This window comes from Anser brachyrhynchus (genome assembly GCF_964034855.1).
Source record: "Anser brachyrhynchus genome assembly, chromosome: W".
Lineage (NCBI taxonomy): Eukaryota > Metazoa > Chordata > Aves > Anseriformes > Anatidae > Anser > Anser brachyrhynchus.
In genome coordinates, this window is record NC_137704.1 from 13,623,993 (window position 1) to 13,648,953 (window position 24,961).

General features: G+C 43.6%; 1 protein-coding gene across 1 annotated transcript in view; it reads left to right on the plus strand.

Moving 5' to 3' along the window:
• The first annotated feature begins 11,124 nt into the window (after positions 1 to 11,124).
• The window catches only part of LOXHD1 (lipoxygenase homology PLAT domains 1), a 64,214-nt gene continuing 50,377 nt past the window's right edge, over positions 11,125 to 24,961 (plus strand). Inside the window, 3 exon segments of the mRNA XM_080572532.1 lie at positions 11,125 to 19,571; positions 22,282 to 22,346; positions 22,349 to 22,488. Of these exon segments, the coding sequence (XP_080428658.1) occupies positions 19,405 to 19,571; positions 22,282 to 22,346; positions 22,349 to 22,488 (372 nt within the window). The 5' untranslated portion in view covers positions 11,125 to 19,404.

A 24,961-nucleotide genomic window follows, 5' to 3' on the forward strand; every position in this document is an offset into this window, starting at 1 on the left:
TCATCGCTTTGGCTTCATTTCATTAATCCTTCCCCAACCAGTTTCTGATATAAAAACTTCACTTTGCTACTATAATTTTCAATCCATTGCCGACAATATCCTAACAATCCCAGCAGCTGCCTAACTTGTCTTTTGCTTTTTGGCGCTTGTAGTGACAAAATCCCATTTACTCGTTCGGGGTCTAGTTTCTTAGTACCTTTACTTAGCCAATGTCCTAAATATTTCACCTCTTCCTCCGTGAACTGTAATTTTGACTTTGATACTTTTAGCCCCTTTAAGCTCAAGAAGTTTAGTAGCTTGATACTTTCTGTCCTGACTGCCTCCTGACTCTCTCCTGCTAACAGCAAATCATCCACATATTGGACTAAGGTTACTTCAGGATTCGGTTCATAGTTCTCTAATACTTGTTCTAATGCCTGACCGAATAGATTTGGTGATTCCGTGAATCCTTGGGGAAGCACGGTCCATTTAATTGTTGTTTCTGATGGGTTGCAGGGTCTTCCCACTCAAAGGTGAAATAATCCCTGCATTCCCTTTTTAAAGGACATGCCCAAAACACATCTTTTAGGTCTATGATACTATACCATTTCTGCGCTGGGGACAGCTGGCTTAGCAAAGTATGTGGGTTAGCTACTACAGGAAATCTGGTTATTGTTCTTTTGTTGACCTCCCTCAAGTCTTGGACTAGCCGATAAGAGCCATCAGGTTTCTTGATAGGTAATATAGGAGTGTTATGAGGTGACATGCAAGGCTCCAGTAATCCCTGTTGTAGTAACCTCTTGATTACTGGGTGCAGCCCCTCCCTGCCTTCTTGAGACACTGGGTATTGTTTTACCCTGATGGAAATCTCAGGATTCCTGATAGTGACTTCAAAGGGACTAATATTTAAGCGGCCTACTGATTCGGGAGAATACCACACCTCGGGATTTATTTTTGCCTCATCCTCTACAGTGAGAGCGTATAATTTAACCTCAATCCCTTTATTTTTCACCTCCAAATTAATTTTTAGATTAATCATTAATAACCTCTTCCCAGCAGGTTATATTCAGCTTCTGGTACTAATAAAAAAGCTTTCTTTTATTTTTAAATTCAGCTTCTGGTACTAATAAAAAGGATCCTGTGCAACTTTGGGCTGGGGTCTCTATTTCCACCCCTTTTATTACTGAGACCCTAAAGGGCTCTCTTTTTGCTCCTATCACCTGTAATTTCTCCGAGGAAGGTTGACATCCCCGGGGTACCATTTGGACAGTCGATCTTTCTGCCCCAGAGTCCACAAGGAACTCCACTTCTTGATGCTGGGGACCTAACTTCAATTTTATCAAGGACTCCGTTATACCAGAAGTCCCCAGCAGATGGAGCCCCTGACTCCCCTAATCTTCTTTAAACATTCGCTCATCTTGTAAGCGTTTTCTGCAGTCCTTTTTCATGTGTCCCTTCTTTTGGCAATAAAAACATTCTATCTGTCTTAGATCCCTCTGATCACTCTGGCTCCTCGGAGGTCTTTTTCGTGGTAGCGGAACACCCTTCGGGCGAGGGGGGGGGCCTTTTTGTCCTTCCCGGACCGCTGCCACTAGAATCCTGGCCTGCCTTTTATGAATCTCTTCTTCTCTTCGCACATATACCTTCTGAGCTTCTCTCAGGAGTTCATCCATCCCTCTATCCTGCCAATCCTCTAATTTTTCTAATTTCCACCTGATATCCCCCCATGATTTTGCCACAAATTGCGTTTTTAACAAGGCCTGTCCCACCGGTGTACTGGGGTCCAGTCCCGAATAAAGCTGGAGGTTCTTCCTTAATCTCTCCAGCCATTCTGTGGGAGTTTCATCCTTCTTCTTATGTTCACTAAAGGCCTTATTTATATTTTGTCCTCTAGGGACTGACTCCCTTATACCTTGTACAATAATAGTCCTTAAATCCTGCATATGACCCCTATCTTGCTCATTTTGGTTATTCCAGTTAGGCCTCTGTAGGGGCCATTTAAGATCTCCTGCAGGACCCTGCTGGTGTTGCTGGTCCCAAATTCGCATTCCAGCCCTCCGGATCATATTCCTTTCTTCTGCAGTGAATAATATACCTAAAATGGCCTGGAGTTCTTCCCAGGTGTAAACATTAGGCCCCAAAAATTGGTCTACTCGCTCAGAGACTCCAAGAGGATCTTCTAAGAGATTTCCCATTTCCTTCTTGAATTCTCTGATGTCTCCCATATTTAGGGGGATGGAGACGTATCCCATACCAGGTTGGGGCCCTCCCATTGCAACCTCTCTTAGGGGATATAGTCTACCCTCACCCTCTCGATTTCTAGTTTGGCTCCGAGTTACCCATCTAGTTCCCCGAGGGGTGTCCGTGACCGAATCAGAGTCACTATGGTAACCCGGAGCCGTGGGGGGGGCTGGAGGTTGCGGAGGAGGGGGTATATAAGGGGGGGTGTGTGAAAGTGGGACTTCTTCCTCATTCCATTCATTCTTTTTCCTCCCCCCCTTTTTCTCTTAATGGGTATAAGTTGGCTCGGGTCTCAGATCCTATCCTTAAGTGTGCATACTCACTCTCCTCTAGGCTGAAAGGCTCCTTCGAATTCACATAAAGGTTTAGAGCCTGACAGATCCATTCCTCAAAGGACCCAAACACGGGCCAATATAATGGGTGAGCCCCTAATTTGCTTCCCACTCCAGACTTCCATACAATAATGTATCATCTTAACTTTATCCTTACCCCACCTAGAGGGGTAATCGTTCCAATGTTTAATCATTAACCCTAACGGGCTCCCTGGTGGTATTGGGGGCAACCTAGCCTTGGGTTCCGACCCACCCATGGGACCAGAAGACTTGCTCCTCTTCTGTCCCATCTTCCAGAGTGCCTTCACACACACAGAGTCTTTGCCTCCCGTTCGTGGCCCAGTCCCTCGCGGGAGGTGGGAACCGCACTACCAGGGAGTCCGCACTCACTTCGTCCTCGATTGGACGTCTCACACAGGCACACTCTGGGCTTCCCAACCCCAACTGAATGGATAACCGGACTATACTTACTCACTCCTGAGTCTTCGTTCGGAGCTTCGTGCACAAAGATTAAGGGGTTACCGGTTATTAATTTACTTATCGCTGGAACTTTAGGTTCGTCGGTAGGGGTGCGTTGGCTTGGGGACCTCCAGACAGGGACCGCAGAATCAGCGGGGCGCGCCTCCCCTGGGAGGGATCCAGCCAAGCTACCACTCTCCGAGTCACGGCACCAATTTGTTATAAATTAGTTTTGGTAGAAATCATTCCCGACACATCGTGGGTAAGGTAGATCGAATTTCAATTTATTTGAGCATTTCAGCAAGCAGCGATAAGTAAAACAGCGCTGGGCAGCTGGGGAGTCTCCTGCTCCGCCAATGGCGCGCACCTAATCCCGCCAGAGTCTCGATTTATAGCCTAGTAGTTCCAGGTTTAGTGGCACATCCTGGTGTCTTCTACGACTGCGCGGCCTGTTGCTAGGGGGTCTTCATCAGTCCTCTGGTGGTCATGGGGATGAAGATCGTCGTCTTCCTCTGCGTTGGGGTCATGACTTTGCTGCAGTGTGTGTGTTCTCATGCGAGGGGGAATGCCATTTTGCCCTTATTTGGAGCTGGTTTCTACTGCAATTGTTAACTTAACAGGAAGTTCCCATACTTGTTTTTTTCCTTCAACAGGATATTGGGGGGTATAAGCAATCAACCGTTGAAACCTCCCATCAGCAACATTTAATGAACAAACAAGGCTTTACCCATTACAGAGGCAACTTCCAATTCTTGAATCACAATTACGACTATAAGCCACAAAAATAAAACAATTCTGCCAACTAAATTTTCTGCAAATTATATTACTAAATACACCTGACCGTAATGTCCTCATTTTGCTCGACTGAGCTTTAGTTTCAATTTACCGTTACCCAGCGTTACTTTCCAGGGGGCTTCTGGAGCTTTCTTCACTTGAGAATGGTGAATCCAGGCACTCTGTTCCTTGATCTTAATTGCGGTGAAGGTAGTAAGAAGCACCTGGTATAGTCCTTCCCACTGTGGTTTCAAAGTTTTTTCTACAAGAGACTTAGTTACCTCTCGGGCTTTGGCAGTCCTAGTGGGGAAAGCCTCTGGCCATCCTGAAAAGGTATATGTTAACACCAGTAAATAGCGACACCCCCCTTTTCTTGGAAGTTCAGAAAAGTCAATTTGCCACTCTTGCCCGGGCCCATGGCCTTTTCCAATTTGACCCAGTTTTGGTTTGGGGGCATTTTTGGGGTTAGTCTGGAGACAAAGATCACATTGTTAAGTTATCTGAGTGATGGTAGCATATAAGCTCCTGGCAATAATTTTCCAATTAGATAGTTATACAAAGCGTCTATTCCCCAATGTGTTTTCCGGTGTTCTTTCTTTACCAGTGACCACAATAAATTGGAGGGGATGACTAGCTTCCCCTTCCCTTCTTTGGTAATAGCCCATCCCTCTTGGTTATATTTTCCCTCTTGTCTTTCGATTAATTTTCTATCCTTTTTGTCATATACAAACTTACCTTCAAGGCAAATCTGCCTGTCTGGAATCAGGGCTCCCTCAGTTGCTACCTCACCTTTTGCTGCTTCTTTTGTCTCTGTCCGCCAGATCGTTTCCTTCCTCCAATTCTGAGCTCACCTTCTGGTGTGCCTTAATGTGCATGATTTCTACCTTTTCAGGCAGCTGAACTGCTTCCAATAATCTCATTATTTAGTCCGTACAGATGTTTATTTTCCAGATTCTATTACGTCTTTGCAAGTGGTAACTGCATACCCAGCATGTCATTTTCCGCTGATGACATAGCTGCTCCCATATTTCCACATCATCAAAGGAGTGTCCTTCAGATCTGGACGGCTGGAGTAGGCTTCCCTTGGTTTCTGCTGATTTCAGGAACCTTTGTAGGGAAAGCCAGTGACCACCTTTCACTTCCAGCACTGCGGACACTATGTGAGACACTAGCACAGTTATTTTCTGGCCCAAGGTGAACTTGCGTGCTTCCTGGATATTTAGCACCACTGCTGCAACGGCTCTGAGGCATCCCGGCCATCCCTTGGCGGCATCCAGCTGCTTAGAAAAAGAAGCAACTGCCCTTCGATATGGGCCCAGGTCCTGTGCTAGTATTCCCAGGGCAATCCCCTGTTTCTCATGGGAGAAGAGGAAGAATGGCTTATTTACATCTGGAAGTCCCAGAGCTGGAGCTGACATGAGAGCCTTCTTTAGTTGGTCAAAGGCTCGCGTGGCTTCCTTTGTCCATTGGAGGTCCCTGTTCCCATTTGCAATGAGCGCATACAGCAGTTTTACAAGCAATCCGTAATTATAGATCCACAGTCTGCACCACCCCATCATTCCCCAAAAGGTTCACAGTTCTTTTATTGTCTCGGGTTTCAGGGTTTGACATATCACTTCTTTACGATCTTGCCCCAAGGTCAGTTGTCCAGCACTAACCTCATAACCCAGGTAGGTCACCTTTTGCTTTACCACCTGAGCCTTCTTCTTCGATACCCTGTACCCCTGGAGTCCCAGAACGCTTAGGAGGCTTATTGTCCAGGCCACACATGCTTCTTCTGTCTGGGTGGCTATTAGGAGGCCATCTACGTACTGCAACAGCCTTCCTTCTCCTGGTGGGGCTTCCCAGGTCTCCAAGTCCTTTGCAAGTTGTTCTCCAAACAAAGTGGGCGAGTTCTTAAAGCCCTGAGGCAACCTTGTCCATCTGAGCTGTGTTTTGCGCCCACTCTTCGGGCTTTCCCTCTCAAATGCAAAGATTTTCTGGCTGGCTTCATGGAGAGGGAGGCAAAAGAAGGCATCCTTCAGATCTAAAACGATAAGCCAGGTTAGCTCTGGTGTTAAGCATGTTAGTAAAGTATATGGGTTCGCCACCACAGGGTAAAGGTCCTCAGTTATCTTGTTAACAGCTGGTAAATCCTGTACGACCCAGTATGATCCATCAGGTTTTTGAACGGGCAAAATAGGAGTGTTAAAGTCAGATTGACACTCTTTTAATAAACCTAATTGCAGAGAATTTTCAATTATAGAGGTAATTCCCTTCCTATCCTCTCTTCTCAGGGGGTATTGTTTGATTCTAAGTGGCTGTCTCCCCTCCTTAAGTTTGATTTGTATTGGAGAAGCATTTTTGCCTTCCCTGGTACTTCAGTGGCCCATATTCCCAGGAATACCTGACTCAAGATATCTTCATTAACCTCTTCCTTCGTTTTAGGGTTTGTTGATATCATTAGGCTTAGTACCTCCACATACCTCTGGTCATCTACCTCCAGAACAATCTCCCCGTTTTAAAATGATATGGTCGCTTGTAATTTTTCCAATAGGTCCCTTCCCCTTCCCAGGAGTGATTCCGGAGATTTGGGCATATATAAAAATTTATGAATGCCCCACTGTTTCCCAAGTTTGTACTTTAAAGGTTTACCGAAGTATGCCATTTCTGATTGGCCAGTTGCTCCTTTTACTATGACATAATCATTTCCTACAGGTACTAGTGTTTTATTTAAAACCGAATAAGTTGCCCCTGCATCTACCATAAGTTCCAGCTCCTTTCCCTCCTTCATTTTTATAACCAGTGGACCTGCTGGGGTAGATTTCCCCGGTCTTCCCCAGTCGTCTTTTGCACGCGCAAACACCACCTCCCTTCCCCGGTTCCCTTTTCCATTCTGGGCATTCATTTTTCCAATGCCCAAATTTCTTACATAGGGCACATTGATCCTTGCCTAGCCGGGGCTGTTCCTGTCTAGACCTCCTTTTTCCTTCTTCCCTAATAACTGCTATCAGCCTCTTCTGCATGTTTAATTGAGGAAGATAAAAGTCCTCTCTCCTTCCAAATTGCCCCGTGTGCATACACCACACCAAAGGCATATTTCAAATCTGTCCAAATGTTTGCCAGCTCAAAAGCTCTTATCAAGGCAATGATTTCCACCTTTGGGGCTGATGTTTGTTACCGCATATCCTGTGAGGCAAAATCCCTGGCGGACAAAGCTGCTGCCATCTATATACCAATCCTCCGCGTCTTCTAGGGGTGTTTCCTTTAAGTCTGGTCAGCTTGAGTATACCGTGTCCAAGGTCTTGATGCAATCATGAATGGGTGTACTGGGTCAGGCTGGGATGTTAACTTTCCCTGCAGCAGCCCATACAGTGCTGTGCTCTGCACTCGTAGCTAAAACAGCAATGGTATTACACCAGTGTTGTGTCTGCTGCTGAGCAGTGCTGGCACAGCATTAGGACTCTCTCTAACCCCCCTAGGGGTGGGCAAAGATGTGAGAAAAGAAACATCACCAGGGCAGCTGACCTAAACCAACCAAAGGGATATTCCATACCATATGATGTCACACTCAGCAATAAAAGGCGGGAAAAGGAGGAAGAGGGGAGGGGTGGGCTCTCGTTGTGAAAATGTCTGTCCTCCTCCCGAACACTGGCTACGTGCGTTGAGGCCCTGCTTCAAGGACGTGGTCAAGCATCGCTCATTTGCGGGAAGTAGAGAGTAATTTCTTTCCTCTGCACTTCCACATAGCCTTTACTTGTTTTGTTTAGTTTTCCCTTTTCCCCTTTCCTTTTTTCCCCTTTAGTTAAATCGTTAATTGTTTAGTTAAATTGTTTAGTTAAATTGTTTAATTAATAATAATCTTTCCTTAATAATTTTTTTCTTCCCTTTAATTAAATCATCCTTATCTGAACCCGTGAGTTGTTCTTTCCTTTACTTCTTCCCCTCCTCATCTAAGGAGGGGGAGTGAGAGAGCGGTTGTGGTGTTCAGCTGCCTAGCACGGTAAAACCACCACAGTCCTTTTTGGCGCCCAACGTGGGGCTCGAAGGGTTGAGATAACAGTAGAATTGATTAAAACGCTCACAACTAATACACTTACTTGCTAGTCACCATGTTCAGTGTCCTGTTAATATTGGCTTGTTTGATCATGTGTCATGCAATCCGTGTCATGTTCTCCTTTCTCCTCTATATCCGATCCAAGGGTGTGCTACAATCTCTGTTCGTTTTCTTTAATTCGCTGTGCTGCCAAGCACTGGCCTTGAGTTTAATCTTGCATTCAGGCTCTGCACTGTTATCATTTGGGTCTCATGGAAACTATCTTTTAGAGAATGTTCAGAATTACACTGCCTTTCTTTCCTCATCTGGAAGTCAATTTATGAATAATATCAGGAATGGTACCTCCTCCTTCTTTCACAGTGGGCTAATTACAACAGTTTTTGAGTATTTTGAATATCCATGTGTAACCCATATATTGCTATTTCTAATTCTGAATAACGGGTTTCCTCTTCTCTCTAAGATTAGTCGATTGTTTAGAAAGCTTACCCGGGAATCTGTCCCGAAACAGTCTTGTGGCAGGTGGCAAGGTGTGTGGGAGGATATCGGCAGGTACCTGTCACGGGTGTCTCCTCCAATAGTTTTGAACTTCACCCCTGAACAAGCGCAAAATCCTAAAAACCTGATAGAATGTTTGAGAGTCATATGCCCTGACCCTGATAATGCCGGAGAACGACAGCTTGCAGCATTGTGCTGGGTCCTGGCTTACTCCTATCAAACACTGTTTAACATCATCCAGCACCTTGAAGAGAGGGAGGAAGTCTCTGAATCTGATGACCAGATAACACACGCTGTGACTGACCCGGAGGATCAACCAACTATGGTATCAGTCGCCCCCACAGTCAAGTCAAAACAATGGAAACGGAAGTCAGCTCGTTTAGTAAGGGAAGAAGCCTCTCCTAAGAAGGAGGGAGAAGGGGAGAAGGCAGGCACCTCTAAAGCAGAGCCATCACAAAAACAGCAGGAAGAAGAGATGGAAATCATAAAGGAATCAGAAACCACTTGATCCCTATCCCTGAGTGAGTTGCGAGAAATACGAAAGGATTATGGTCAACACCCAGGTGAACACATCCTCACCTGGCTGCTTTGATGCTGGGACACTGGGGCCAATAGCCAACAACTAGAAGGCAATGAAGCCAAACAGCTGGGATCCCTCTCTAGAGAAAGGGTCATTGACAAAGTAATTGGGAGAGGGCCACAGGTTCTCAGCCTCTGGAGGCGACTCCTGGCAGCTGTGAAAGAAAGGTATCCCCATAAGGAAGATATTGTATATCAAGTAGGCAAGTGGACCACCATGGAGAAAGGTCTCCAGCAACTGAGGGAATTAGCTGTGCTGGAGATGATTTATAGTGATTTGGACAATGCCCAGACACCTCAAGATCCCGATGAAGTCCAGTGCACAACATCCACGTGGTGTAAATACACCAAAGGCATATTTCAAATCTGTCCAAATGTTTGCCAGCTCAAAAGCTCTTATCAAGGCAATGATTTCCACCTCTGGGGCTGATGTTTGTTACCGCATATCCTGTGAGGCAAAATCCCTGGCGGACAAAGCTGCTGCCATCTATATACCAATCCTCTGCATCTTCTAGGGGTGTATCCTTTAACTCTGGTCAGCTTGAGTATACCGTGTCCATGGTCTTGATGCAATCATGAATGGGTGATCTGGAAGCTCTGTTACTGAGGAAAGAGGCTGGGTTCACAGTATTAGTGCCAAAAAAAAAATTTAGTAAACTAATAATCCATTGTGCACATTCCTTTTCTTCTTCAGTGGCTATCATTTGCGTATTGCCACAGTGTCCCCTTTTCCCGAAGGGGTCTTTCAAAATTCAAGATCACAGTTCCCGAATATGGTGGGGCTATTCTTGAACCCCTGTGGTAACACAGTCCAAGTAAGCTGAGTTTTTGCAGAGTTTAAGCAGACTGTTTTTCTCTTTTTGTAATTCCAATCATTTTTCCCAATTTAAATTTCAAGCATTGCAAAAAAAAAAAAAAAACGCCTTTTCCTGTTGGCCAGTTGCTCCTATTACATTTACAGACTAATTAACACAGAGAAAGAAGCTCCAGTAACCGACAAAAAAAATCCAGCCTCTCTTCTTCATTCCCTAGCTGTATTTCAACCAGTGGACCTGCTAGGCTAGATGCCCCAGGTCCCCATCATTCCTGACTGTTGTAAGTTTATCCTGCAACCTAAGACAATTTCTTTCTGATATCAGGGGCCGATTGCCCTAGAAAGAGGCTAGCCAATTGCCTCTGTTTGTTTTCTGAAGCCAGGTCCAAATTTTGTTCCTTTGTTTTGTTTTGTTTTGTTTTCTCTTCATTGCATTTCAAAGTTGGTTCAAAAATTCCATAGGGGTTTCTTTTGGACCTTGTTGGAACAAATTCTCAATTCCCAATTTAACCAGATTTTGGTATAACCGTTCGTAATTTCCGGTGTGATTACGGTCTCACTGGGTGGGGGTCGGTCAGGGGAATGCAATCGCATTGGCAATCTGAGCTCACACATGAACTCAGGTTGTTTTAAGAGATAGCTGCTTTTCTGTTTCCATGACAACTCTCTCGGACCCATCAAGGTCCCTCTGCCCCAGAGGGCTCACACCCGCGATTTAGAGATCTCAGCCTCGGGTTGAGGCAGAACTATTAGCATTCCTACATCCTCTTTCCCTGCTCACTGAACTTCAAACAGCTCTGTTAAATACTACATGCCACACCTTTAACACCTTCAACAACCCTTTTAACACTTCCTTTATCTTTCTCCAGCCTGTACTTTTCTAATGCCAACACCAAAGGCTCAGTCAGGGGCCGACTTAATTCCATACCATTTCCCTCCAAGATGCTGAAACAACATATCAGTATACAACATTTCATCCTATTTTCCTTCTCTCCTCAAAAACAACATTAATTGCAAGACACTGTTATAGTAGATTGATCCATAAAGTGGCCATTTAGTTTATATAGTGGCCACCATTGATTGCAACACTTAGTGAAAGTCCTCTTGCTTTCTGTGCCCCCATTTCTAACAGTATCCTTCCAATGTGCCAATATGCACCCAAGGAGGCTTTTTTTAAAACGTCTCTGTTTTGGATATTACCCATTTCCTTGATTTCCCATTCCCTTTTATTTATTTATTTATTTATTTATTCATTACTATTCCTTATAAGTTACTGTCCCTTGTTTCAATTTCCACACAAACCTTTTTATTGCAGGTTTTTACTATCTTTTCCTAATCTTCTTCCCAAATGTCCCAGTTCTCTGGGATTAAACTCTTCTTCCCACCTACAAACTTTACTATTTCAGATTCTTAATGAGCCCCGTTCTAATCACAAATTCACAGGACTTCGGGAAAGCACCTGAAGCACTCCGCCTTCCATCTTCTAGACAAACGATACTACCTTTTCCACAAAATTTACATTTCAACAGGACCAAATTTCAAGCCGAATGCCAATTTTTCTTATGCACTTTTTTAGTAAGCCCATACAAAACAAGGAATCACTCCTGCGTATCCATCAATATGGGGGTTTAAAAGGTATTGAGGCCTAAATAAATTCACTCTCCCCCTTCTTACCAAACTCCCAGGACTGAGGCCCGAACCACCAAAGAAGTGACTATCTCCTTTCTGCCACTTTGATAATCAGTCAGCCCCCTCCCCCCCCGATACTTGGGAAGCTGACCAAACACCACCGCGAATACACCAAAACTTCTAAACTGTTAGTTACTTAGATAATGCTCCTGCCTTTCTTCTTGTCACACTCAAAAACATTTAAGAGCAAAAATAGGATCACAAGATACACCACCAGGCACATATATTGGGCACAACCAATCAAAACTTGGAGAAAACAGCACTTCTTTTCAGTCTGTCATGCACTTCGTTCGTCTCCAGCCGTTCCCCTCGCAGAGAATACGGAACCGCGGATTGAAACTCCGCACTCACTTCGCAGCGATGCTGCGTCTCACTCACACAGCACAATCATGCAATCACACAAAGAGGCCCCTTGCACTTCTCGTTCACACCACAAGAATATATCACTTAAAACAATAAGCAAACTTGTTTGTATCATCTCTGGCCGTGTTCCTCGTGGAGTAACTCACTTCACAACAATACTTTGTCTCAAACACATACACTTACACAAATGCTCTCAACATGAGACACCCAGACATCCACAAATAAGACATACAATTATTAACACTCCAGTAAATATACCTCCAGCAGCTGCAAATATTACCCAGGTAACCTTGTCACAATTGTGAGAGGCCCGCTTACCCTTCTCCTGCTTCTTATACAGTCATTAGCAGGTCCGTCCTGGCTCCAAAAACTGGGATGCAGCAGTAACCTCGGATTTGCTCGATCTGCTCCCAAGATCGCTAGCGGCTGCTCCATTGGTCAGCAAATCCCCCTTAACCACTCTATTGGTCAGCCTGTAGGGTACCCTCCTCCCTTACGGGGTCTACGCTGCACACCAGACGTCTCTGCGCGATTTACCAGCTGCCCCAGTGAAACATGGGATTAGAAATTAGAGAGTGATTGTTTAAGAATGAATATGTAGGCAACACTCATTGCTTAATATGTGCTACATTTGCAATGTACTGTGCCTGTGCTGCGCTTAGGCCTCCAGATAACAGGAGCCCCTAGGACCCCAAGAACCAGATCAAACCAACCTTATGGTTCGGACTGTGACCAAGGGCTCAGAGATAAGGAGGACTGTTCACAAAAGGACAAGATAAAGAATGTCAAACATGCAAGGCCTCGAGATAACAGGAGCCCCTCGGACCCCGAGAACCGGACCAAACCAACCTTATGGCCCAGATTGTGACCAAGGGCTCAGAGAGCATGCGCAAGGAGATGAGGTGAAAAGTTCAACCCTGATGAAGACATCTTACTTCATCATCACGGCCCTCAGCGCCCACCACCAGAAGGCACCGCGCAAGCGCAGACGGGAGGAGTTTATAGAAATGACTTCTTGGAGCTAATTTTAATACTAAGTGGGGACAGGTCATGCATACGTATAGGTGTACTGGGAAACTTCATGCATATGTAACTCTTCACTGCATATAACCAAAGCAAGTTGCCGCGTTGGGGCGTGCACGACTTTGGTGGGACTACCCCCCGTGCCGCCCAGCGCTGAATAAACATACCTACTTTACAATCTTACTGATTGTGGAGTCTGTTTCCGTGAATCACCAGCCACGCGTACGACTTATAGGCCCTTCCTGTACTGTTACACATACCGTTTGTCCACGGTCCAGCAGGTTGTTGTCTACCCCCGCAGTGAGCGGCCAAGTAGCGGAGTTCCTCACGGGAATTGTGCCTGGTGCGCGCTAGGACATCTGCGGCGCAGCCACTCCTGTGGGCAGGCAGAGAGCCTCCTGGCTGGCTCGCCAAAATGATTCGTGGAAGAACTCTATAACTCAAAGCAAATAAGTTATAAAGTAGGTATGTGGTTTATTTCGGCGCCAGGCACATGCGGGATAGTTCCCAAAGGCATGCGCGCCCCAACGCGGCAACTTGCCTTGGTTCTATGCAGTAAAGAGTTACATATGCATGAAGTTTCCCAATACGCCTATATGTATGCATAACCTATCCCCACTTTGTATTAAAATTAACTCCAAGAAGTCATTTCCATAAACTCCTCCCATCTGCGCCTGTGCAGTGCCTTCTGGTGGTGGTCGTCGGGGGGGTCGTGGGGATGAAGGTTGATAACTCTTCTTCATCACCACTAGCTGACCCCCTGCTTTTGTACAGACTCAGCTGCTCCTTGGCTCTTGTCCAAACCACAGGGTCGGTCTCAGCTGGTTTTTGAGACAGGTTCCCCATTTTTGTCAGGAAACATCTCCTGTGAGGGGCCCCGAGACTCCTTGTTTCGGTTAATTTGCACAGTAGTAAGCAAAGACACTCAGGAACATCTACTTTTAATGCGATTAAGCAAGCCCCCATTCTTTCATTACTGGCTTTAATAATTACGATTGTTTTATTTAGAAATCATTAATACGATTAAGCAAGCCCCCAGTCTTTTATCCCTGGCTTCACCCTGATAAATGAAGAAGCGTACCTCAAGGGCTCCTCAAGCGTACCTCAGTGGGGATCACTACAATTATCATTGCAGGCAAAACAGACTTCGCATAGGAAGATTAGTATAATTTATTACCTATTGCTTGTGAGAAATACTCTGTAGCCAATAACTTAGGCTCAGGCGAGGATCTCAGTGAAGTAGCAATTTTATTTGCCTTTGCAATGGCGGGCGTCCCACAAGCAGGAGTGCGCCTAGTAGTCACACAGTACCGTTTATATACTTTATTTCTCAATGACCGGGCCCCTCCCCTGTTTCTCCACTGAGTGGGTAATCCAGGTTCACAACTATCTAATCCTCACTATTCTAATGCTTCACAGACAATATGTGGCTTTCAGGTGCCGGCCTGTTAAATTTCAAATTTCTTTTGACTTTTTTACTGTTTGAAGTGGTAATGTTTCTTCACTTATCTGACTTGACACCATGATTTTCACCTAATTGTTCTAAGGAGTCTGGTTGTCTGCATTTTACAAGGTCGCCTGCTAAGTTTTCTTTTCATTGCAAGCATATCTCAGCACCACATTCCTTACCTTTAAACAATGTAACTGCAAAAACAACATTTTTATTCCGACATTGCTGACAGGCTGGAGCCGTGAGAAACAGAAACAAGCTAGGGGCACCTTCCCCCATTCACTCTCTTCCACCTCTTCCCTGCCCTGAGTGGCACAGGGGGGCTGGGAGTGGGGGCTGCTGTCGGTCCGTGGTGCTTCATTTCCACTGCTCCTTCACGGTTGCTCTTCCCCCTGCTCTGGTGTGGGGTCCCTCTCGTGGGGTGCCGACCTTCCTGGGCTGCTCCTGAATGGGCTGCAGCGTGGAGATCTGCTCCGCTGCGGTACACCATGGGCTGCAGGGGGGACTGCCTTCCCCACCAGGGGCCTCTCTGTGGGCCGTGGGGGGGCTTCGGCTCCAGCACCTGGAGCACCTCTGCACTGCACTCCCCCTCCTCTGCACTGACCTTGGTGTCTGCAGGGAGGTTTCTCACTCCTCACTCTCCCAGCTGCTGTTGTGCAGCATTTATTTTTCCTTTTCTTGGATGTGCTCTCATAGACATTTAAATTGCATTGCTCATGGCTTGGCTCTGGGCAGTGGTGGACCCCTTTGGAGCCAGCTGAAACTGGCCCTTATCTAACACAGGGCAGCTACTGGATTCTTCTCACAGGTGTTACCATTGCAGCCCCCCCCACTACCAGAACCTTGCCATGTGAACCCAATACACTGAGGCAGCTAGGTCATTGCTGGCCTGTAAAGTATCAGGGCTTACATTAACTAATGAAACCCTAAATGTGATGGGGGTAGAAGGGACTGGGATAACAGTGCCACTTTTTGGGGACACCAAGTTGAGACTAGGGATAGAATGATCACTGGGCAATTATTGTATGCACCCGAGGCAGGGACTAACTTGTTGGGAAAGGATTTGATAATTAAATTGGGCATTCAAATAGTAAATTGTTAGACTGGAATAATAGACTGTTATTAATTGGGTGCTCTCAGACCCTAAGAGCAAAGATATATTTGCCTTTGAGGGGAAAGACTCTGAAATGGGGCGGAAGCAGCAATATAGATGGACAATTTTACCTCAGGGGTTTACAGGGCCACCGGTTTATTTGGGCAAGTTCTAGAACAGATTTTGGAACAATTCCAACCTCCAAAGGAGGTGTTACTGTTACAATATGTGGATGATCTTTTATTGTCAGGACAGGAGAAAACAGTTGTGAAAGAAGCCACTAACAAGCTATTCGAATTTCTGGGAAAACAGGGCGTGAAAGTATTGGAAAATAAATTAAAATTCATAGAAAGAGAAGTCAAATATTTAGGGCATCTAGTGTCTGAGGGAGAACAAAGAATAAATCCAGAGAGGATTCAGGGAATTGTTGAGCTACCCCTACCCAAAACTAAAAAGAACTAAAGAGTTTTCAGAGAAAGAGGTTCTTAAGGAAATAGGAGTCACAAAGTCCAAAGGAAAACAGATGCTCCCTGATGGGAGAGAAATTCTGAATAAAGTGCTAATGAGGCAAATATTAACTGTTTTACATCAAGAGGGTCATTGGGGAATTCAAGCAACGTGTGACACTGTGCTATGGAAATATGTATGTGTAGGAATATATATATACTCTGGCTGAACAAGTACTCAGGAGTTGTGTAGTATGTCAGAAGGTAAATAGGAAAATTATCCGCAGTCAGCCCAAAGGGGGGCGAGAACCAGGAATTCAACGCTTCCAAAATGTACAGGTAGATTTTACAGAACTCCTTAGAGTAGGTAGATTTAAATACTTATTAGTCTCGGTAGATCATTTGTCAGGGTGGGTGGAAGCTTTCCCTTCAGTATCTGCTACTGCGAACATAGTAGCAAAAGTAATTCTAGAACAAGTAACTCCCAGGTATGGAATTGTTGAAAATAGTGACTCCGATCAAGGAAATCGCTTTATGTCAGAAATATTGCAAGGGCTAATGTGGACTCTAGGAATTCAGTGGAAATTTCACACTCCTTGGCATCCTTCCTCTTCTGGAAGGGTGGAGAGGATCAGACAGTAAAGAAGCAATTGACTAAGTTCTGGAAACTCGGCTTCCCTAAACAAAATGCTTACCTTTGGCACTTCTCCAAATTCAAACCGCACCAAGAAAAGATGTGGGAGTTTCACCATATGAAATATTATTTGGATTGCTGTACATGGACAAAGGGAATGAATTACCTCAAAATAAGACAAAAGATGCTTTTCTTAAGAACTATATACTCGGGCTGTCGTCCTCTTTGTCATCTCTCAGGACCCGTGGACTGTTAGCTCAAACCCCACCCTTGGAAGTCCTGATCCATCCATTCCGAGCAGGAGATTGGGTTCTGATGCGAACATGGAGAGAATTGAAACTGCAACCTGAGTGGGACGGACTGTTCCAAGTGCTCCTGACTACTGAGACGACGGGAAGAACGGCTGAGAAAGGGCGAACTCATTCCTGGGTAAAAGCATCAGTTAACCCTGATACCTGAGAGACTGCATTAACAAAGACTTTTAAGGTTAAAACTGTTAAAACTATCTATTGTAAACCTTTAACTTCTCCTTAGAAGAATTCTTAACGAATTAATGAGTAAAAGGGATTGAATTACACAGAATTGGAGTGTTTCCAGGGAACACTCCCTGGAAGCGGGAGAAAGGGGGGTATTTAATCCCCACCAGAAGAATCCTTATTAGTTTGTGATTTTTATTGTTTTTCTGAATTATTATAGGGGTGTATATATACATAGAAATGATGTATTTTAAGTTTATCTTAGTAATACCTATTCTCAATGGATTAGCGATAGGATGGAGGGAAAAACCAACATTTCCAATTAATCCAGAACATCTCTGGAGTTCTGTCTCGAAATAATTGTTGGATTTGCACCCAGATGCCTAGAAAGACTGAAAAGGCCTTGTCCCTGACTGCTATTTCCAGCAGCAACTGTGTCTGGATTCTCTAGATTTCTAAAAATGACAGATCATACATAGTCCTGGGAAGGAATAGATTTTGAAGTTGAGCTCCCTACACATAGTCCTGGCTACAATATACTGTGTTATCAAAGGTGCCTTTTAAACAACATTGATAGAAAACTCAGGGGGCAATAGTACTGACCCTGGGTGTGGAAATATCCATGAAGTAGGGAATAATCCATACTGTACTGAATATGGTAGCCACGGGAATGCTAATATGCATAATGCACACCAGATACAACATGAGAATCCTGTAACCGGATGGCCTGTCCCGAATGGCAAGGGGTGGTACTGGCTATGTGGCAATAAAGCCAGGAAGGTGTTGCCCCTAGGATGGAAGGGAGCTTGCACCCTGGGGGCAATAATTCCAAATGTAACTATTATTGAAGACCCACAAAGCCAAAGCCCCCTTGAGACCACACGCAGAATTAAACAGATAATCCTCTAGTAAAATTCTCTAGCATTTCACAGTTTTGCAAGGTGGTTTTTACCTTGGTTAGGGCTGAGTGAATTAGAAAAAGCTATTGTAAATATCTCAGCTATAATTGAAGAACTAGAAAATAAGTTAGATAAGTTTGCAAAAATAGTACTCTAGAATTGAATGGTATTAGATTTATTAATAACCTCATAAGGAGGAGCGTGCACTGTAATTAATACTAGTTGCTGTATATATGTAGATCAAATGGGACGAATTTGACTGATCTCAAAAATATTTGGGAAAAAACAACAACAAACAAGATCCTACATAGAGTGGCTCAAGATGACAATTCCTGGGGACTTAGAAGAATTTGGGAGAAACTAACTTCGTGGTTACCTGAATAGAATTGGCTCAAACAACTATTTGTTGGTATTGTAATAATAATGGCATTGTATATCTATCATCCCCCGTGACATCCAAAGAAGAATATTGCACCTTAATGTTGGAAAAACTCAAGAGTGCGGTATGTGAAGAGGTGCAAAAACAGCAATAGAAGTAAGAAAAGAAGAGGGGGGAATTGTGAGAAACTAAGTTGTGTTTTTGCAGTAGAGAATTACTTTTCTGTATTCCAAGGTAGCTGTGTAGTCATAATAAGGAGAAACGCTAAGTAGATAAGCAGACAGTAGAAGGCCTCACTGTTGCAAAATAAGGTGGAAGCTTGAGAAAAACAGGATGAGCAGTGTGAGAACAGTAAAACAAAGATCACAAGTTCTCAAAACATAAGAAAGGGAAAAAAAAGGGAAAAAGGAGAAATTAAAGGGTTGAAAAAAAAATTGTACATATATGGTATAGAGGAGTGTCGAGTAGCTTGTGAACCTGTAGTACTCAGCCAATGAGGAAGCAGGGGAGGTGATCAGGTGTCAGGTAATAGGGAATAAAAGGTTATGATTTGTTTACTATAATGTGCTCCTAATTGGTAGGACGCCTGCCATTGCAATCGCGAATAAAATAGCTTCACAGAAGACCCTGTCTGAAGAAAATTATTTGAGATTTTTCTCACATACTGTATATTATAATTTACCTTAGAACATGATAAATTAATGGATCGTAAACTGTGCCTGTCCTTGACAAAATAACTCCAAAAGTTCCTTTCTGCAGTCAGTCCATGAATCATATTCGCAGCCTCATGTCGCAATACTCAGTTAAAATGATGGCAAAGATTGTCTTATCTGGACAGTTTGTATAAATCTAACTGGATTAGAAAGGGAAGTGTAAGTAGACTTAAAAATCAAGAGGTGAAATTCCAGGAATTCAATATTCTAATTCATTGTAAAAGTAACATTTTGTGTAGTTGCCCTCATAGCAGAAGAGTGCTTCAAAATGCTCCCCTGCAGAACAGTTTTAATGCACAGAAATGCCTCTACAGATCATTGTAAAGCTTTTAATCAAACACCATCAGGTGAGACAGAATTTGAACACGTTGTGCAGTGTAGTCTCCATTTGCTTTTGCCCAGTAGATGATCTGTTGAGAGCTCATTAACAGAAGCAACTTCTGTTGAACACCCTGTAGGAGGACACATTTACAATACAGGCTGTGGACCTCAGCATTTTGTAAAAGATCAAGATTTGTCACGACAATAGCATGTTCAGTCCTGATTGGTTCCTGAAAAAAGTAGAGATCCTGGACGAGACCACAGAGGAATCATTTGTGTTCCTGTGTGAACACTGGCTCTCCAAAAAGAAAGAGGACAAAAAGATAGAGCGTACACTTTGTGAACAATTACAGTTACAGCTCAAAGCTGCGATTCCAACCTAATTGCTACTAATAAAAATAAAATGGTTGAATATTTGGTTAAAGTCCATGATGGCTTGTTAGGGACTTGTTAGGGCTTTTAGCTTATCCAAACTGAATTTGTGACTTTCAGAAAAGAAGTGAAAGTGTGGCCACTCTCAGCTCAGTATCACTAGTACTGTAGTTTGCAATATCAATAGAAAAATCAAGGACTGCAAGTGAAACTCTTCAGCTGAGGGTCAAAATGTCAAAATGTCAAAAAAAGTTGATAGTTCTGTGAACTTTGTATGTCACAGAATAGGATAAAAACTGTATAAAAGAAATATCATTTTAGAGCTGTTCTAAACAGGACCCCTTCACATGTTCTTAATAAATCTCTTGCCTACAGCTAAACCTTTCCTCTTGTTAACACCAGATGCTCCAATGGTTACTTTGTGAAGAATGCGTCACATATTATTATGCTGATGTGCACACTGAAATGTAAATGATACCATAAAGGAGAGAATATGTCTTGCCTAATCATCAGTTCATTTTGTGCTTGTACACAGATGCCTCAAACTGCGGCTGAATGAACCTTTTTGGGTTCTGTTCAGTCCAGAAGTAAGTGATCTGGTGTGCATGAGTTCATGACTTCCCTGATATTCTGAGCTTGAAGTAAGTTTCTAGTACAACTTCTGTAAGAAAGAGTGTTTTTGTGTTTTTGCAAAGAGATGTTACATTGTTTAGGAGGAAGGAATGTGGTATTGAGATATGCTTGCAGTGATAAGCTTACCAGACAACCTTGTAAAATGCAGACAGCCAGACTCCTTAGTACAATTAGGCGAATATCAGGGTGTCAAGTCAAGTCGGATAAGGGAAGAAACATTACCACCTCACAGAGTAAAAAAAAAAGTCAAAAGAAACTTGAAAAATAACAGTCTGGCAGCTGAAAGTCACGCATTATCTGTGAAGCATCGGACAGGTTGTGAACTTGGACTCCCCAGTCAATGGGGAAACAGGGGAGGGTCCTGGTCTTCGAGAGATAAAGTATATAAACTGTGCTATGTAACTAGTAGGGTGCGTTCCTGCTTGCGGGATACCCGCCATTGCAATCACGAATAAAAATGCTACTTCACTGAGATCCTTGCCTGAGCCTATGTTATTGGCTACAGAGTGTTTCTCACATATCCACTCCAAAATTTTGGGCCCCTCGCTACAAGAAGGACATGGAGGTGCTCGAGAGAGTCCAGAGAAGGGCAACGAAGCTGGTGAGGGGTCTGGAGAACAAGTCTTACGAGGAGCGGCTGAGGGAGCTGGGGTTGTTCAGCCTGGAGAAGAGGAGGCTCAGGGGCGACCTTATCGCTCTCTACAGTTACCTTAAAGGAGGCTGTAGAGAGGTGGGGGTTGGTCTATTCTCCTACGTGCCTGGTGACAGGACGAGGGGGAATGGGCTAAAGTTGCGCCAGGGGAGGTTTAGGTTGGATGTTAGGAAGAACTTCTTTACTGAAAGGGTTGTTAGGCACTGGAATGGGCTGCCCAGGGAAGTGGTTGAGTCACCATCCCTGGAGGTCTTTAAAAGACATTTAGATGTTGAGCCTAGTGCTATGGTTTAGTGGAGGACTTGTTAGTGTTAGGTCAGAGGTTGGACTAGGTGATCTTGGAGGTCTCTTCCAACCTAGACGATTCTGTGATTCTGTGAAAATATTGTTAGTTATCATAAAGGAAAATTAGATGTAAATCAAGGATAATTTGAAAGCCAGCCAAGCTTTAGTCAAGGTTTATGAACCCTCATGAAAAATGAAAAAGAGATGATGAAGCCAAGCTGAGTTTTGAGTCTGTGGCAATGCAAGTTTCAGAGCTCGGAGTCTTTTCAGAATAGCTTGGACAGCCTTGCAGAAATGTTCTGAGAAATCAAACAAGTATTCAGCATCTAATTCTGCACCACCCACTCGGCCTACCCAAATGAGCTTTTGGAAAGCACTTGAAAAGTAGTCTGGCACTTCCTCCCTTTTAACAGCTGAACTGAAATTTCTGAAAACCACATACACACACACACAAACAAACCCTAAGCGAAGTCCCAAACCTTGGCCTGAAGGTTTTTCCTCTAATCAATATTATTATGTAATCTATAAAATTATTGACTGGCCTGCCTTTAATACAAAGAGTGTGTGTGGATTTGCAAAGGGATGCTGAAACCCTGAGCTGCCCCATAGATCACAGCAATCCTTGGGCAAAGCACAAAAGAGAACAGTTGCAGCTGTACTGGGACATTCAGGTAGTGATGGTTTACCTTGGAGTCAGCGTAGACTTAGTTGCCTTTATTGACCGGTGAGTGTGAGATCATTTTTGTCTAACAGCCTACTTAAGATTTAGGTCCTTAGTCCCTTATCTTCAGGAGGTTCTCATGGTGTAAATAAGGATTCAAGCCCTCTGCTGTTCTGTCACCTATTAGGGAGAAAATTGGACAGCATTATACCTATATAAACTCCTTGCAGCCAGCAGGGTTGTCAGGGTAATTTAACCCCTGCAGAACTCAGTCTGAAATGTGTATGTGAAAGTAGTTTTTCATACTCATTTGTAGCTCAGTGCAGCATGCTGTTATCCCTTCTCCTAATGAATTCAATGGGATGTGAAGCTATTTACCATGCAAAACTGCTTTCTCTGATAGGATTAGTCCCTGGTTTTCTGAAGTCTTGCATACATGTGTATATGTGGTGCTTTTTTGATGATTAAACCTGTCTGTTGCAGTGATCCATATCACATCACTGTCACGACAGGCACAGAGTACGACTCCAGCACTGACAGCCGAGTGTATACATCATCTTCATGGGCCAGAAAGTGCAGACGGAGAGGCTGTGGCTGGATCTCCCAGAAGGAAAAGATGAGTTTGCAGATGGCTCCGTAGAGAAATTCTCTGTTTGGGGCCTAGATGTTGGGGAGATCAAAAAAGTGGAGGTACTTTGTGAATGCAGTGTGAGCATGGGGGGCATATGAAACGCATGGCCAAGGAAACTACATGTTCCTGTTATACTTGGTGACGGAAAGGCATTTGGGTCTGAAATGAATGTAAATGGGGATGTGCTAATGAGATTTCACAAACCTGATATAAATACTCTTTATATCTGGCAAAACTGAAATCCTTGGGAGGCAGAAGATAATTCTGAAATATAAGGAAGTTGTAACAAGTTGCAGTTTTGTCCCATCTCTGGCACTGTTTTTTCTTAGCCAAGCCCTGTTATTGACAGATGCAGTCTTCTGTCAGTCTTTTTCCTAGTTGATTCTTATAGTACTTTCAGTTAGGTTTCATAAATTGCCTGCAGTGAAGAACACATCTTGTATAATTTTCTAGCTAAACATGAACATTGTTTTCACAGCTTGGAGGATCCAGGCTTAGAGAAGAAAATTAATCATTGTTCATAAGTAACTGTCCTGGTTTCAGCTAGGATAGAGTTAATTTTCCTCCTAGTAGCTGGTAGGGTGCTATGTTTTGGATTTAGGATGAGAAGAATGTTGATAACACACTGATGTTTTAATTGTTGCAGTTAACGTACACAGATGGATTTCAGTACAGGAGCCATTTTTTTCTGCTATGGCTTAGGGAGACAGAATTTGCATAGACTCTCCATCACCAAGCCTAAACTTCACATGAATCTTCCAGACAGTTTGTGCATATCATTCTTGTTTCATATGGCAGTTCCATCTCTTGAACGCCTGCTTCAGCCCCCAAGTGCTGAAAATAAGAGCATCTGAAGACTTCGTGATTCTATTTTATTTTCTCATTTTTATTTTATTTTATTTTATTTTATTTTATTTTATTTTTACACCATGCCATGGATTGCAATAAACCTGTATATTGGTGTGCATACTTGTGTATTCAGACAGTGACAAGTGAAAGAAATATATAGAGAAATCCTAATTTAAAAATCTTTGCAGTTGTATGCCCTGTTGTAACAGATGATAGACTGAAGCACTCCCATTCATTTTCATTCAAGTAATGGATTCTGACACTTGAGAAATCTCCATACTAAATTTGAGTTTATTATCAAGCCATTGATATTTTCTTAATGCACTCCAAGTGGTTATTATGAGTATTAGAGGCACTTTCTATCTAGCCATCTCTAGGTCAAACTCGGAAAGTGAAGCCAGTGCATAAATCCTTCTCTTCCAGACTGAGCGCATGTGGAAACAGCCTGGCAGAAAGCAGGAGAAAAAAGCCCATATAACCCCTCAGTGTCAGAGAGGGAGGGAGAGATGGCTGGGGAAGGAAATAGGCAGGGATGCTACAAAAGGGACAGCGAGTAGGGTGAGGAAAGGATGGAGAGTAGGAGAAAATAGGACCAGACACTTGGAAATAGAGGGAAGGAATGAAAAAGAAATTATTTGGCAAAGATTACAAATGGGAAAGAAGAGAAAATGTTGCAAATGAAATGCAGAGAGTTAGAAAAAGAATTAACATATAGTTTTCAAGATGGATGATGATCTTCTGCACTCTTTCACTGCTAAGCTCAGTGATCCCACCAGTCTGTTGCCTCATCTCTTGCTCATTTTTCCCTTTTAGTTTGTAACCCCCAGGCTCGTGTCTGGAGAAGCCATCTGCACCTGGTTTTGTGCCTTCCTTCCTGCAGTGCCCTGTGTTTGGAAGGTCTCTTCTTGTTCATCCACATCCCAGTGATGATATCCACGTGCCAGTCTGCCTTGGTTGCCATGGAACCAGACCATATTTTCCTTGTAGAAAATTGCAGTGTTCAGGGCCATTGAAGAAAATTGCTAGTTATCTACTTGGGAAAAGTGAGGAACAGTTAGTTCTCAGATTTGGCATTTGGCTGCTTCTGGAAGAAGGCAGGAGGTTGTGAATATGAATTACCATGTGAAAACAGCATAGCACGGGGATTAAGGTTTCAGAAGCCCTCTGTATAATCCAGGCAGTAGACTGTGGGATTTAGTAGGATTGTAAGATTTGCAGCATGATGCCACTTTTAGTTTGGCATTATCCTCCTGTGGCAAATATCCTACAGTGAAAGCAGAAACAGTAGAGCATGAAGTAAGTTGAAAGGAGCCCATTGTACCTGTCTTGTAAACCTACAGATATAATATTTGCTACTGGTGTACTTTAATAGACGTGCTGACATGAAAATAAGTAATATAAGTTATTGGTTACAGGCACTTTACACTGTGTTCTTAAAACCAATTTTAGTATTTTTTCTCTTATCGAACAAAGGTGCGTGAGAAAACTCTCAATAATTTTCTTCAGACAGGACCTTCTATGAAGCTATTTTATTTGCGATTGCAATGGCGGGCGTCATGCAAGCAGGAGCGCACAGTAAAAGTTTATCATAACCTTATATTCCCTATTACCCGACACCTGATTTCTCCCCTGTTTCCTCATTGGCTGAGTACTACAGGTTCACAACCTACTCGACGCACTTCT